This window comes from Vipera ursinii (assembly GCF_947247035.1).
Source record: "Vipera ursinii genome assembly, chromosome: 4".
In the NCBI taxonomy this organism is placed as follows: Eukaryota; Metazoa; Chordata; class Lepidosauria; order Squamata; family Viperidae; genus Vipera; species Vipera ursinii.
In genome coordinates, this window is record NC_139514.1 from 61632095 (window position 1) to 61647931 (window position 15837).

Genomic DNA, 15837 nt, shown 5'->3' on the forward strand with positions numbered 1-15837 from the left:
TTACACATAATGAATTCATTATTCATTATTATCCCACTATTATTCACTTTTGGTAAATACTAGCCTTTCAATCATAGGACACTATGTTTAAGTGACACATACTTGCAAATACATAGGGAGCATATTTTCCTGTTATATTTATAGTAAATTAAGATGTTAGTTATGGTTAGAGAAAATCTGGACCTTACAATTATTTAACATAGTTAACAGATGAAAAATTCAGTTATAGATCATTTTTTCCAATGATGTCTAAGTATCAATTGCTGAAGCCTGTTTAGTTCTGTTTAGGCATTCTATTCACCTGACTTGTTTACCTGGAATGAGTACCCAATAACTATGTTTATCTACAGATACATTATTGGAAAAGGAAAGTAGTTTAGTGCACCAAGTACTGTTCTATCAGTTTATTGAATAAAACCAAAATGTGCTAATCTACAACTTAATTATATAGATGGATAATTTTCTATAACTTCATAAGGAATTCAGTTTGAACAAGGAGAAAGCAGTAGATGAAGAAACATCTGTCATTTCTTTTGTGTAACAAATAATATGTGTCCTTATGGATGAATCAGATTATGTGCATAGATATTTCCTGTTTGTATGTATATGTGTGCAAGGGTTTTATCAGGATGAATACACATCTGTTGGTGAATATTGTGTGTGAATATACACTGCATCTGTGTATTTATCCATAGGCAAGCACACGGTGAGCTACATATGTACCATCTGGGTCACACAACTATGGGGGTGGGGGGCTAGGAATGGCACAGTTGGCAGCATCTTCAATCACTGCCTTACTGCTTCTATCAGGGGTGTCAAATTCGCAACGTCACGTGATGTGTCACGACATATCGTGATTATTTTGCCATTGCCGGCAATGGGGTGGACGTGGTTTCGCTATGATGCATCCGGCCCAGAGGCCGGCAGTTTGACACCCCTGTTTTACAGTAAGGCACTGGGGGAATTCTTTTCTCCAGAGCCTTGGACAAGTCCAGCTGATTTTTGAATTCAATGTTTCTTTTTCTAGCTGCTTTTGCCACACTGAATGTGGTCCTGTTCTTTTTTTCAGAAGCAGACATACTTTTCCAAAGCTGCTTTCTTTCCAACAATTGTTTGGCTTACAGGAAACAGAATATCTGAATACATGCAAAGATACCCCATATTTAAGCTGACCCATTTGAACTGCTGCATGTTCTAACCTTAAATGTATGCTATAATTTTCTTTATTATTTGCTTTTTTGCCATGTATAGAGATAAAACTACATGTCTTTTTCCCCCACTATGCAATTATTTAGTGGCATTACTTAATGGCATATCTGCACTAGTGGATTTACATCATATTCTGTTCAAATGTCCATTCTACGCTGGATGAAGGTAAAACATTAACAGCACTAAAATCGATTCTGCAGTGCACCACACCTTTCCCCTCAGGCTGAACTTTGTTATAGGCAGCTGCTGAGGGTAACAAAAGGGCCTTTGCTGGATTCAGCAGCTTCTATCTTGGCTAGCTCATTGGAGGAATGGAGATTTTTCTCTAACATTAGTTGATATTTCAGACAAATAAAATTCACTTTCCTAAAACACGACTTTTGTGCTGTACCTATTTCTCTGTTGTACCAATGTGTTACATTTATAAAATGTGCCTATGTGTATTTGTTTCAGAATACAAAATTCATAGTAGGGACTTAGGCCGTCATCCTGTACATGGCCTAAGTAGTACTGACTTCAGAGTGGATGCTTACTGAATCCCTGCTTTGTGAGACAGAAAAGGCTGTGCTGTGAGACCTCTTTAAGAGATTAAATCATTAAACTACCCATGTGTTAATATTAACCAAGTGTAAATATGGAAAAAGTGGTGGAGAAAGATAACTGGACAGATCTGGGCATGGAGGAAATCAGCGTGACTATTTAGGGAGTTATTGATTTATTACAGACTACCTTCAGTAATACTTGGAGGCTGCATTTCATCGACTGGAACTAGTCGGACTTAATTAGATCTGGAACAAGTTTACTTTAAAACCTTTTATCAGTTTTTCTATGTCCCCTGAAGAAAAAAAACCAAGAAAATAAACAGGTTACCCCAGGGGGTCTTCAAACTTGGCCCTTTTATGACTTGTGGACTTCAACTCCCAGAATTCCTCAGCCAGCAAAGCTGGCTGAGGAATTCTGGGAGTTGAAGTCCACAAGTCATAAAAGGGCCAAGTTTGAAGACCCCTGGGTTAGCCAGTTTAAATGCAAAGTCCTCAAGCGTTCCTTAGATTCCAACATTCGCACTCAGCCTTTGTGAAAATAAACGATTTGGTGGTTCCGCGAAATGCTTTGCGGATTCGGGCCACCATTCTGCTTATCCTGACAGCTTTAAAACGCAGGCTGGCTCAGAATTCCTGGTTCTACCTTAAATACACCACCAACATCACACATACAACCCCCCCACCCCACCCCCGTGCGCTGTTTTTGTTCCCAACCGCGGCGTCTCTTCGGAGCCCTCCAATTGTTGTTTGCAGGTTCAATAGGTGGAGCCGAGGCAGCTCGGGCTCCGCCTCGTCTAGCCCTCTGCAGCTTCCCCCTCCTCTCCCGCTGCTGGCCCGCGATTGCCGCCCTCGCTGCAGTGCTAGTCGCTCTTGGGAGCAGCGGTGGGTTCGTTTTGTGTTAAGGTTGCGAAACGCGCACCCACAAAGAATCTCTGCCGCGTTTTCCTTTGCCTCCCTCTGGAGTCGTCGCACCAAAGGTAAAAGGCGATGAGGGAGCAACCCAAAGGGTAAGTTTAATGTTTAGATTTCCTGAACAAATCACCCGTCAAGTGGTAAAAGTCGTTAGGTAAGCAAGGCAGTTAAAGCTTCATTAAACTTCCGTCCGCGTCTTTATGTGGGGAATTTAATTTACAGGTTGAAAGTCCTTTCCTGCCAGCTGTTTTCTTTGATTCTTGGTGCAGGTGTGCTTATTGACTGGTACACGCCTAGCTTAACCCTTTCGTTTACGGCTGGCTACGGCTGTGAGATTAAAGGTTTCTCCCAATGCAGGAACACCAGGATTTATTTATTTTTTAAAAAGGTTTCTTATTCCTACTTCGTGTGTATGTGTGTTTATGTGTGTGAACACCAGGATTTATTTATTTATTTTTAAAAAAGGTTTCTTATTCCTACTTCGTGTGTGTGTGTGTGTGTGTGTGTGTGTGTGTGTGTATGTATATATATATATATATATATATATATATATATATATATATATATATGTATATGTATATATATATGTATATATATATATATATATGTATATGTATATATATATGTATATATGTATATATATGTATATATATATATATATGTATATATGTATATATATGTATATGTATATATATATATATATATATATATATATATATATATATATATATATATATATATATATATATATATATATATATATATTATTCCCGATCCCCAATCCGAATTCTTACACCTCTGCCCTTCTGTAGATCTGTAGATTGTTTTCTTTAAAAACCTTGTGTTTTTTAACCTTGCCTTTTTATAAACTGCTCTTTTCAGTCGTGTTGGGTGTATTTTGTATCTCCCTGCTAAGATAACTCCCGCCCCCACCTCCGAGAAATCATCCTATTCAACCTCATTTGTGCAAAGACCCTGGAGAGAAGAAAAAAACACACCAAACCATAATATACCTTTCATTCACAATGGAAAGGTCAAATTTCTGCTTGATTTCTTCGGGGAATAGCAACTGACATTTAATTCAGTCCATTCTTTCTCTGCAATGTGCTTTCCTTGTCTCGATAAATGTGGTCTAGTTAGAACACGCTGGCAGTATAGGAATGAATGAAACAATGCAGGTTGAAAGAGCTGAGCAAGGAATTGGAAGGAAGGAAGCAAGTTGGTATCAAATGTTTGTGAAATGTCCCACTGGAGAAGGCAGTTAGCCTCAAGAAGGAAAAGTTTAATACAAAATAGAATTGTTTTTTAGCTGTATCTTGAAGATTATTGGCACTCATCCCCCAGTAGAGAAAGAGGTATCAATGCCACTTGTGCATGCATTATTTTTTATGAATATTCTTGTTTTATTAAAAAAAAGGAATAGTAGAGCAGAGCAAATAATGAATTAAAATGTGTATATTGAGTCAAATACATTTCACATTGGTATTTCCATTTATGGGGAATTTCAAAGTGCAGGCTATTGCGTAGGAGACAGTGCTTTAATATAGTACTTTTGTAATACTCTGCTGTTCTAACTCTTAGTTGAGAAAAGAACATTCATTTGTATATATTCTTTTCTGAAAGTAAATAATTTATTGACACATCGTACATGTAATGTTAGGACTTGAGAAGGCTGTTCTGTATAAGTTGCTCTGTCTGTTCTCAGGTGTAACTGGTTGTACATATTGGTATATGATTTCGAATTTGATGGAACCTTGCAGTGAAATTGCTTTGGTAAAAGTGTAATGGATAAGCTTTAAAAAGCAAATGGATCAGCGGGCAAATAGCAGCTGGAGGTATTGGCTCCCAGCTATTCTCAGAGTGCATAAAACCTTGCACAACAAAAGAAAGGCAGAAATAATTACCATATTATAAGCAGCTGATAGCTGCTCTCCTCTGTTTCTACTTGATAATAGTAGTGTAAAAACTTTCAAAATGTATTCTGATCTATTGTTGGAATTCTGGGAATCCTAGATAAAGCTTACTCCAAAAATTAAAAAAAATCAGGGGGTAGATACAAACTCCTTCTCAAGTGCAAAAAACTGCTTTCTCCACTGCTACTCCATTTCCTCCAGAAATACAGTGGAATATATAGAAAAGCAGATTTTCAGTTACTGCTTCCAGAATAAACTATCAAGGTCTTTTCAGTAGAGGCTTTCTAAGTATGTTGGATACCACTCTTTATTCTAGTTTTCTGTTCACTCAAGCCTTTATCTTTTCAATATGTCAATTTCAATTTTTTAAAATTCATTTTGGGATGGTATGAATTTTGTTGCATATTTTTGTTTATGACTGCTCAGGACTTGTTTTTAAATGGTTTTCTGTTTATTGTAACACTACGCACAAACATAGTTCTTTTTATAATAAATAATATATACTGTATTCTTGTTTAACTTACACCAGTGACAACATATTAAACTAAAACAGTTGTAGCAGCTCTACAATTTAAAACACTAATTGTGCATTGTAAAATTATTCCTTAATTTTTAATTATTATTAGATAGATATTGTGGATTGCCCTCTCATAGCATTTTCTTATTTTGCAGCTTGATGTGTTGAATTTTACTGCCCTTTTATCACATGGATTTGGGAGTGGAGAACACAATTTACTCCAAGGCTATGGCAAATAAAATACAATCTACAGGGTGAATTTGTTGTGGCTTGCTTATTTTTCAATTTCATTTTCAGCTTCTTAGAAGAAACCTGTTACGTGTGTGTTTATGTAGATGGATAATTTACTTTGAAGAATATAGATTGGTCTTGTATTAATGTATTTTAAAGCAAATCATAATAAAGAATGTGTATTAAAGAAAACTAAATTGAAAGGGTATAATAGGAATCAATGTAGATGAAAATGCTAAGAATGTATTTGCTCTTATATTTGCTCTTATAAAATGTTTAATTTGTAAAATACCCAGGCATAACTTTTCTATAGAAATAATTACTAATATAGTTTAACACAATCCTTTTTTGTTTGTTTGTTTAAAATTGTGCTTTATCAACTGAAATGAGGTCATCTTGCAGAGTGGATATTCTGAGTGCCAATAAAATTTAAAGTGATACATCTCCTGGGTAGTTGATCATAAATTAAATTATATTATAAATCTGGAATATTCAGCATTTAGCACACCCCTGGTGTAAATGAACATTCATTCCATGATATTATACTTCTAGTTACAGACATGCATTCTTTTTCCAGACACCTGAAAATGACACTAAACCACTTCATTGAGGATGATGCTCTGTGAAATCGTTTTTCTCTGATTTTTTATAAGGAATTTGATTTTGGATAGTCAAGATGGCCAGTTGGTATTATGAATGAAAGAGGAATCTTCATCTGCCACAATTTTTCTGGATATGTTGACTATTACTTTATATGTTACATGTCAGCAGTTACCCAGATTGTTTCATCTGGAAGTAAAAGGAGATGTTTTTCCTTTTCCTTTTAGTGTTTTGGCTAAATGCAGAAAACTTTAACAGAATGTACTTTTTCTTAAACCAGACCACTTGTCTATTTAACTCTACACTGAAGCATATTAAACTCAGACAAAAAAAGCATTTTCTTACTGTTGGGTAAAGGTAGAGATGTGATGTGATTATACAGCACGTCTTACATTTTGGAATTCTCAGTTTGCTTCAGAAAATTAGAGCAAATTGGTGGTTTTCCTAAAATGGAGATTATGGTTTATTGAGCAAACACAATTTTCTTCAACTATTTTTTCAGTTTTTCCCCCTAAGAATTTATCATTTGAATTCCTGTGCTTCAAAATACAGAAATCAGAATAATTAAAATATTAGAATAATTAAATTCTAAGCTTCCCAAAACTATTTGAATAAACACCTATTTAATTAAAACAAAATACTTAGTATGTGCCCTTTTAAACAGCTCAGTAAACAAAGATAAAGGTTTTTTTAAAAAGCCGTTTTAAGATCTGTATGTATACTAAGTAGTGTCCTTCAGAAGTACTGCTATCCAAGATGGTAATTATGAGAGAGAAAAACCCCTCAGGACATAGATGGAAATAAACTAGATAGTTCATTTATTTAAATCTCTCTTTAAATTTACAGTTCACCTGGAGAAATTTACGGACTTTCCCAATCTTTTGCATCATTTGATTTATTTAAAATTGTAACCTTTTATAATATAATGCTATATTTAATGTTGAAAACCTAAGTTATGCAGGGAATGTGGTAAAAATGATCCATTGCACTTCTAATATTGAACATTATTTTTTCATGATAGCTCACTTTTCTGGATTATGAACAGTATCTTTATGATAACTGATAGACTTCTTTGATCCAAAGCTTTATGTAGGCTTGCTGCTCTTTTCTGAAAGATGTTATTGCATTTTTATATGTGATTAAGACCCTTTAGAAATTGCTAAGTTGGCATTTTGTTACATATATACAGATAATCCTTATAGTGCTAATAATTGCCTTTCAAAAATGGTAAAGAAGCTTATGAAGAGAAATCTCAGTAAAGTCTAATCTTTTATTTTATGTAGCATTTTTCTTCATATTGTTGATAACTGTGTTGATAACTGTGTAAAGCTAAAAATGTTCAGAAAGAAGAAACACTTTTTTAACTTGCAGAATAAAGCTGCAATCTTTTTTATTCTCTGAGTATACAATTAAGCTTCATGTTTCTAAGATCTTTAGAAAGCATTAAATTTTAGTATGGCAGTAAGTATTGCTTTTTGATTTTTAATAGGCTAAAAATTTAGAAAGTACTCTTAAAATTATTACATGAGCTCTGTTAAGAAACAGTTTAGCAGCATTTCATTATAACACGTTTGATGCAGAAATGTATGCTTCCTTTTGGATCCCACTCAGATCTTGCTGTTTGCTGGAAGAATACTGGTTAGGATAAGGCAATGATAGTCACATGAAATAATTTAATTTCAGCTAATCCTTTCTTGCACCTTTTTTCATATTTTTTGAATACATGGGAGATCTCCCATATTCTATCAAGTCAGTACTCAGCCATTATTTTCGAATGATACTTATTTTCCTACTTTATTACTCTGCATATAACATGGAGGAAGAAGGTGAATGTACAATTTACAAATGTATGCAGATACATTTATTATTATCAGAAACCCCAATAGTCCAACAACTGTTTTGCAGATAGATTAAGAAGGCTAGCTTCTCCATTTGTAAGAAATAAGTTTTTTGTTGAAACAATTAAGATAGAATACCTGTTGCACAGTCATAGCTGGACATTTCAGGGTAGATCAGACTAGGAAACGAAAGTCATACATGGTAATAATACCATTTTTATATAAAGTTATAACAGTGGAATTTTGCAAGTCTCAATGAATTCTCCCTACCCCACTCCTTTCCCCTTTATTCTTTGTGAGAGTTAGGGGGTTATTTTTTGAGATGTATTCTCAGATTACTTGGGCCCAGGTTTCTTTTATTTCACCATTGACTTATTTGCTACTTTTCCTCAATGTTATTTCTTCTGTCTATTGCAGACATTCTCTAAAGGAAGCAAAATTGTTGCTCTGGGAGCAAATTAAACTAAAGTTACAGTATTCCCCCTTGACAATTTTAATGATAGTTTGGAAAAACCTTTAATACTTCAACCCTTGCTCTCCCATTCAGCTTAATTACAGCTTTCTAACCCTAAAAAGAGATTTTTAACTATCTTATTAAGATAGCATATTCAGCTTCTAATTTGAGGCTGTGTTATATAGGGATTAATTCATACCACATATTTATCCAGAGAGAATGACTTGGTTTGCCATTTACTCAGATTCCAGTATTTGTGATATGCACGTGAATGTTGGATGTATAAAACTGGATCCCAAATACATGGCATCCATGAATGTCTTATAGATAGGTCACAGTCTTACCTCATGTGTATTTTTCTGATTAATTTACCAGGAAAATAATGTTAAGCTCTACTATATAACCAATAGGGCTGAAGCAATGGTTTGATTGATTCATTTGATTTCAGTCAATCATCAACAAACATAATGTGCTACACTACACGTCCTCTTCATGACCTGTTTTCCTTGTTACCTCCTGGGAGGAGGCTTCGTGGTATCCATAGTAGAACATCCAGATTCAGCCACAGTTTCATTCCATACAGCATTAACCTTGTGAACTCTCAAGCTCCCTCTTTTCGTTATATTTACAAGATGGACAGTGTTTAATATTTATTTATGTATATTTAGGGGTGTGGGTCTATACATATGTTGTATATAGTATGCTAGGTGTGTGTCATGTATGTGTTCACTTTGAGAGCGGGCAATTAAATTTCATTTTTTTATGTGTGCCGTTGTGCCCACAGTAAAAAAAATGACAATAAAGGTTATCTTATGTGGTATATTGCAATCTAATATAAGAATTTATTCCTATCCCGCCTTTATTATTTTACAAATAACTCAAGGTGGTGAACATGTCCAGCACCCTTCCCTCCTCCTGTTTTCCCCACAACAACAGCCTTGTTGAGTTGGGTTGGATTGAGAGAAAGTGACTGGCCCAAAGTCATCCAGTTGACTTTCAGGACTAAGGCAGGAGTTGAACTCACAGTTTCCCACTTTCAAACCTGATGCCTTTGCGCTATACAAAAGTAGGATAAACTTTGATATTTGTATCACAGTACGTGCTGCAGCAGGCATGCCCCAATCTTTATATTCAGACCTTACTGAATATATGTTTTGATAGTCCTTGGTTAACAATGTTAATTAGGAGCTTAGTGAAGCAGTCATAAAATTCAATGACTAGTGTGTCACTAAGCAACGTCAATCCTGGCAGTCCCCATTGCCATAGTTAACCAAATCCCATTTGTTCTTAGGCAAGGACACACCAGAATCCAAGCCACTCACAGTTTGAACCCCCCTTATCCCCAACCCTCAGTAAGGTAAGGGACTACTTCCTCTGCTTCCTCTTGAACTCCCCCACTGCCTACATCTCCTCTGTCTCTGACCCACTGCCGCCAGCTGCACATGCCCCCACCGTGCCCTCACATAACATTGCCACTACTGTACTGGCCAGGGTCATCTTTTATGCTGTCTTCTTTTGTTCCAGTGCAGCTGGGGCTTCTCTCATGTCCCATCCAGGGCCTCTGCTCACATGCCAGCCAGAGCACGTGAACACACACTGCCTAGGGCCACATTTTGTGTCTCACCCAGGATAATAAATGTGGGTGGCCTAACTCTTGTTCATATGACTGCATGGGTGCTGCAGTGTGTAGAACTTTGAGAATGACACCATAATGCACCCTCCTTCCATCCTCCCTGAATTCACACCAGACCATGCTCTCCTTCCCTCAGCCTCCCTGAACTTGCATATACCACCATTCCATAGGCCTCCCTGCTCTCCTTACCATGGTATCCTTCTCTTAGCCTCTTTGCTCATGTTGTACTCTACTTCCTTCAGTCTCTTTGTATTTGCACCAACCAGTATCCTTCTCTTGGCCACTCTATTTGTGCTGCACATGCCCTCCTCAATTTGTACAGGGCCAGCACTGGGCCTCCCCCAACCCACACCCTGCAGCAAACAAGCATACTTGGAACTCCTATTGCTTCCCACTTAACCCTCACTCTTGGGATTATTTATTTTTTAATTTTTTTTATTTTAATTCCATTTATATCCCGCCCTTCTCCGAAGACTCAGGGCGGCTTTACAAACTTAGCAGTAGCCTTCATTCTATGTATATGCCTGCTTATTATGATGCAACCTTGATTGGCTGGATCATAACCTGAGGACTACATGTATATGTACGTGCTTATTATAAAAAGATGTAATAAATTAGTGTATTGCTGAGCAACAGTCTCTTAAATCCTTCTGTTCAGCAGATAGTACTGTTGATATTCCAGGACAATGTTGTCCCTTTTAAGTGATACTTACCGTAGATAATATCATTTAGAGCAGGGGTCCCCAACTCCCGGTAATGTGGCATGCCAGAAACTGGTCTGTGAGCAAACAAAGCCTCATTCATGGGATGCAGGCAGCACACGAAGCTACTCCCCCTCTGGTTCATGGAAAAACCTCTCTTCACAGAACCGGTCCCCTCAGGTTGGGGGCTGCTGATTTAGAGATCTGCCTTACTTAATAAGGTTTCCTCTCATGATACTTTGGTATGAGGGAAAAGCATGCTGATGTGCCATTTTTGGTAAGCCTGAAACAATTACTTTGCTGTACATTACTCATTATAGTGAAGAAATTCAAATGACAACACTTTACAGTTATGAAAATGTAGGCTGGAGTGTAATTAGGACTTACACAAGTTTAAATGTTTAAAACTCTTTGTTTCATTTTTTTTTGCCATAGTCATGAGACGCAGACTACTTGCTGGGATCATCCCAAAATGACAGAGCTCTACCAGTCTTTAGGTAAGAAAATTCTATTAAATCCTTGAAATATTAGAAATTTTTATTGATAATAATGGCTCGATTTAGAATAAAATGGCTAATTAAATTAAAGGAAGTGGATGGATAGCACCATATTTTACTTATTGGCAATTATTGTTATTATTACTACTACTTTCTGCTTAAAGTACCCATGTACTTGAGTCCTAGTGGCTTCATGGACACACCCAAGTACTTTTCTACAACAATATGTAGGTAGTTTCCTGTTCCCATGTTCTGAAATCTTTTACAATCCCAGTGTAGCCTCCAGCCCTGATATTTCCAAATAGTCTCCTATGTAAATACTAAGCCTGATCCTGTTAAATTGTTTAGATAGTAGAAGATAACACTAGTTCATTTAGCATTGCTGAAGGATGCATTATAATTTTTCATTACTTTTGAATTAGAATAGTCTTTCCTGCCTAGTCATTCTCTGGATTGTGAACTTTAGATTGATAGTCTCCACTCAAAAATATATTTTTTACAGCAAAGGTCAGTAGGGAGCAGCAGAAATGAGTTGCGGTGGTGTGTAGGCTGGGAAATAGGCAGCTGTTGTGAACACCTCATGAAGGGCCAGCAGCTGCCTTGCCCGGATGCACCTATCTGGACCGAGATTCCCTACGCACAGTCACCCATGCACTCGTGACCTCCCGGTTGGACTACTGCAACGCTCTCAATATGGGGCTGCCCTCGAGGACCACTCGGAGGCTTCAGCTGGAGCAGAATGCTGCTGCGCGAGTTGTGATGGGGGTTTCCCAATACTCCCATGTAACACCTCTACTCCGTGAGCTACATTGGCTTCCGGTTGCCCTCCGGGTGAGATTCAAGGTGCTGGTGATGACCTATAAAGCCCTAAATGGCTTGGGTCCGGGATATTTGAGGGAACACCTACTACACCAAGTTCCCTTCATCCTGTGCGCTCCCACTTGGAGGGCCTTCTCAGGGTGCCGCCTGTAAAAGACTGCCAGCAGATAACACCCAGGGGGAAGGCCTTCTCAGTGGGTGCGCCTGCCCTTTGGAACCAGCTGCCCATGGAACTTAGGACTGCCCCCGACCTTCGGTCATTCTGCCGGGACCTGAAGACTTGGCTCTTTGAGCTTTTCGGCCCAGGCTGAGAGTTGTTTTTCCCCCCCTCCTCAGGGATCAAATTTAATTATTTTAACTGTTTTTAACTCTTGTATTGTATTGATGTTTTTAAATACTTTGTAAACCGCCCTGAGTCCTACGGGAAAAGGGCGGTATATAAATTCAATAAACTTAAACTTAAACTTGTCAGCAGCAGGAGGAAGAAGATGGTGAAGGTCAGCTGAGCACAGAGGAGTGGCTGGAGGGCTGGGGGTAAAGGCAGAGTACATAGTGGCCCAAAGGGTAGCGATGGCGGGGAAATAGGTGAGTGGGGGGACTTGATGTGTACACTATGGTCATAAATGTGGATGGGTTACCAAATGTCCAAATTTTGATCATGTGATCAGTCTGATAATAATTTTGAACAGTTCCTCAACTTTATTTATTGCACTACTGTACTTTATTGGACTATCTTATCCTACAGACAAAGTATGGATTATTTTGATGATTGAAAAATTAGCTATAGTTACTGGTGTAGTTATTTTGTTAGTCATTACCAAGCTACCTTGTGTTTCTTGCTGCAGTTTTTAGCTTTGTTTTAAATTGAAAGTCACCAGTAAGAGCATTTCTGCCATTTGGATTTGATTTTTGATATTGTTAAGTTAGCTGCCCAAATTCTTGGTTATTTGTATGATCCCTGAATCCAGAAGTCAAGCAAGAAGAAATATATTCTATTGTAACTTCCAGTTAAAACCCGAAGTGCAAACCATGACTCAGCAGTAAGGAATGTAATTTCTGTGAGTTTTTTTTGAATAGGTATTGTAGTATAAGAGAGGACAGGCAGCTTATGAAACACCTCTCTTTCCCAGACTTCTAATTTGGATAAATGTGCTTGAAATACATTAGTTCTGACATAAGCAAAAGCTTTTTTAGCTGTAATATAAATTTCTTAAATAGCTATTTTCAAAAATCTAATAATTTTTTGAAAAATAAAAAAATGTTATCAGCTGGGAAAGAAATTTAGATTTCTGGTACAGCGAAACCTCAGTTTAGTTTACCCCCATCTCTAATTGTTATTAGAGAAAATTTCCATCCCTTCAAAGAGGCGGACATAGTCTCTTGCATCCAAATTGCCTGGATTAGATACTTATTTTTTAATATTAATTTCACCTTGTTTATAGCCACTTACCTCACTTGCTAAATGAAATAATGTTGCAAATATAATTCCAATAAATTTATATCAATAAAGTAAGATTTTCATTATGCAAATGTATAATGTAGATTGAAAGGATTGAATAAAGTTATAATTACACAAATGGCATAAATCAACACGAATGATACAATTCAGTATTTAACAGACTTTCACGGAAAATGGACACCTCCGTTCCCCTAATAATCTTGAGATTTTTCTATATCATCTACAGTTATAACAGAAAAAGGAGTAAAAACAAGTATTGAGTTGTACAGCTAGACTTCAAAGAACAGCATTTTCTAGCTATATTATTTAATCCCAGTAGTACTGAGGGTGGGGGGAATGACATTTTTGGCAGTTACAGTAGCATGCAAAATATAGAGATTGAGGAAAGGTCTCTTTGTTGTGACAACAAGAGGGAAAATATTGGAGTTTACTGTGTGGCTTATGGTTGAGTAAGAATTGTTGTCTCCCATTTTTTATTTTAAGGTGCAATTGTATTTTGTGAGTTATGTTTGTTTCTCTGTAGACTTTGTAGATATACCTCTATAATGTGATACCTTGCTATAAAAAGTTAAAGGTTACCCCGCACATGCGTGCTAGTCATTTCTGACTCTAGGGACCGGTGCTCATCTCCGTTTCAAAGCCGAAGAGCCAGCGCTTGTCTGAGGACATCTCCGTGGTCATGTGACCAGCATGAGTAGACGCCAAAGGCCCATGGAGCGCTGTTACCTTCCCACTGTTGTGGTCCCTATTTTTCTACTTGCATTTTTTTTACGTGCTTTCGAACTGCTAGGTTGGCAGAAGCTGGGACGAGTAACAGGCGCTCACTCTGCTACGTGGCACTCGAGATTCGACCCGCCAAACTGCCAATCTTCTGATCGACAAGCTCAGTGTCCTAACCCACTGAGCCACCGCGTCCCACCTTGCTATATAAGGAGTCAACTAGTGACTGAAGAGAATGTTGTTATGAGGTAATCTGAACACTAGGCAAAGGAGACGTATGCAAAAATGTTACAGAATGTAATGGTCTGTGAGAATAATTTGATAAGACACCAGCAGGGCACCTGCACACCAGGCAATGGTCATATAAGAAGGAATTTAGCCCACAGAATGAGTGGAGATATGACAGACATTTCAGAAGGAACCTGGACTATAAAGGCAAGCGGGGGAAGAGATGGGCTTTCAAGACTTGGAAGATTCTGTTACTATAACCTTACAATGTAAGCAATGTTAGTACTAATGGTTGGAGCTTCCTAGCTGAAGTACTTCAAAGCTGACAGCACCTGGTCAAATTATATGTTTCAGTGAAACCATATATGAACAAAACGCATCTTTATGCATATCTAAAAGATTGCATATTATTTTTTTTGCAATTGTTCATGGATTCTGAGTAAGAAAATCGAAGAGTGTCATCCCTCCAATTAGCAGAATGAACAAATACTTCCAGTATATGAGTCTATTGTTGTTTTTAGAATATGTGTCTCCTCTTCCAGAATTTGTTAGTTTTGAAAGATTTTCAATAGCATTCATTTCTGAAATTGAGAAGGACGTTCTAAAATCATAGTTTCTTTCCTGTAAGTACTTCTTGGCTGATTTAAAGTATGTTGAAACTTTTCTCATGCTGAAAAAGCCCAGAAAGAAACCAAAAGGAGCAGAAAACCTCTATTAAAAAAGCAGACTAAATGTTTTCAACAGTTTATAACAACAACAACTTTATTGATTAGCCCTTGGGCCATATCAAAGTGCAAAGTTCCAGCAACAAACCGTCAGCAAAACTTGATAAAAGCAATCCAAAATGGAATTTGATAAAATACAATTTAAAATGGAATTAAATAAGATACAATTTAAGATGAAATAGTAATAAAATACAAATTTAAGATATAGATAAAATATAACATTATATTTCGGAGTCGCCCTTACAATCTACCCCAATCAGTCCCACATATGCAGATCTTATCCGGATCATTTTGTTTAAATACTGTGCTACGTTAAATGTTATTTTCAAGTTCTGACCGGACATAAGATAAGTTATTTTGATATGGGGATCCCAGTGGGTCATTCGTTTGGTATATAGACCAAGATACCTGTCTCTCACCCTCTTATACAGACAACAGTCAAATAGGATGTGAGCCAGGTCCTCTACCTCTGCCGCTCCGCAAATGCAGAGGCGCTCATTGTACGGTATAGCATGAAATCTCCCATATCTGACCATTGTGTCAAGCTGTTCGAATCTTGCTCTCGTAAATTTCTCCCTAAGATGTTTTGGGAGTTGTGACTTCAAATAACTGTCCACTTGAAAAGTACATTTGTATTTACTCAGCCATTTCAAGTTACCTACCTTACTAAGGATAGCTATATCAGTTTGTGCTTCTATATCCTTAATTCTTTGGGCTTCAACAGTTTATATATTTTAGCAAATGTAAATTATCCAAGTTATTGTTCTTTAATATAACATCTTGCACTGTTTTATAAACAATAAATATAGGATTAGAAGTTGAAGGTTTTTTGTTTATCA

The 15837-nt window shown here is 37.0% G+C and overlaps 1 protein-coding gene across 10 annotated transcripts in view; it reads left to right on the forward strand.

Annotated features, from left to right (window-relative positions):
- The window catches only part of DMD (dystrophin), a 906062-nt gene that overhangs the window by 821334 nt on the left and 68891 nt on the right, over positions 1 to 15837 (forward strand). For 9 of the 10 annotated variants that reach the window (XR_014492555.1, XM_083362891.1, XM_083362889.1 and 6 more), the window contains one exon: positions 10986 to 11047. Coding sequence is in view for 9 of the 10 variants with exons in the window: in XM_083362891.1 (XP_083219017.1) it covers positions 10986 to 11047 (62 nt within the window). In the remaining variant the exon portion in view is untranslated. Of the gene's footprint in view, positions 1 to 2616; positions 2759 to 10985; positions 11048 to 15837 lie in introns of those variants that run through there. The other variant, XM_083362890.1, reaches the window with a different exon arrangement.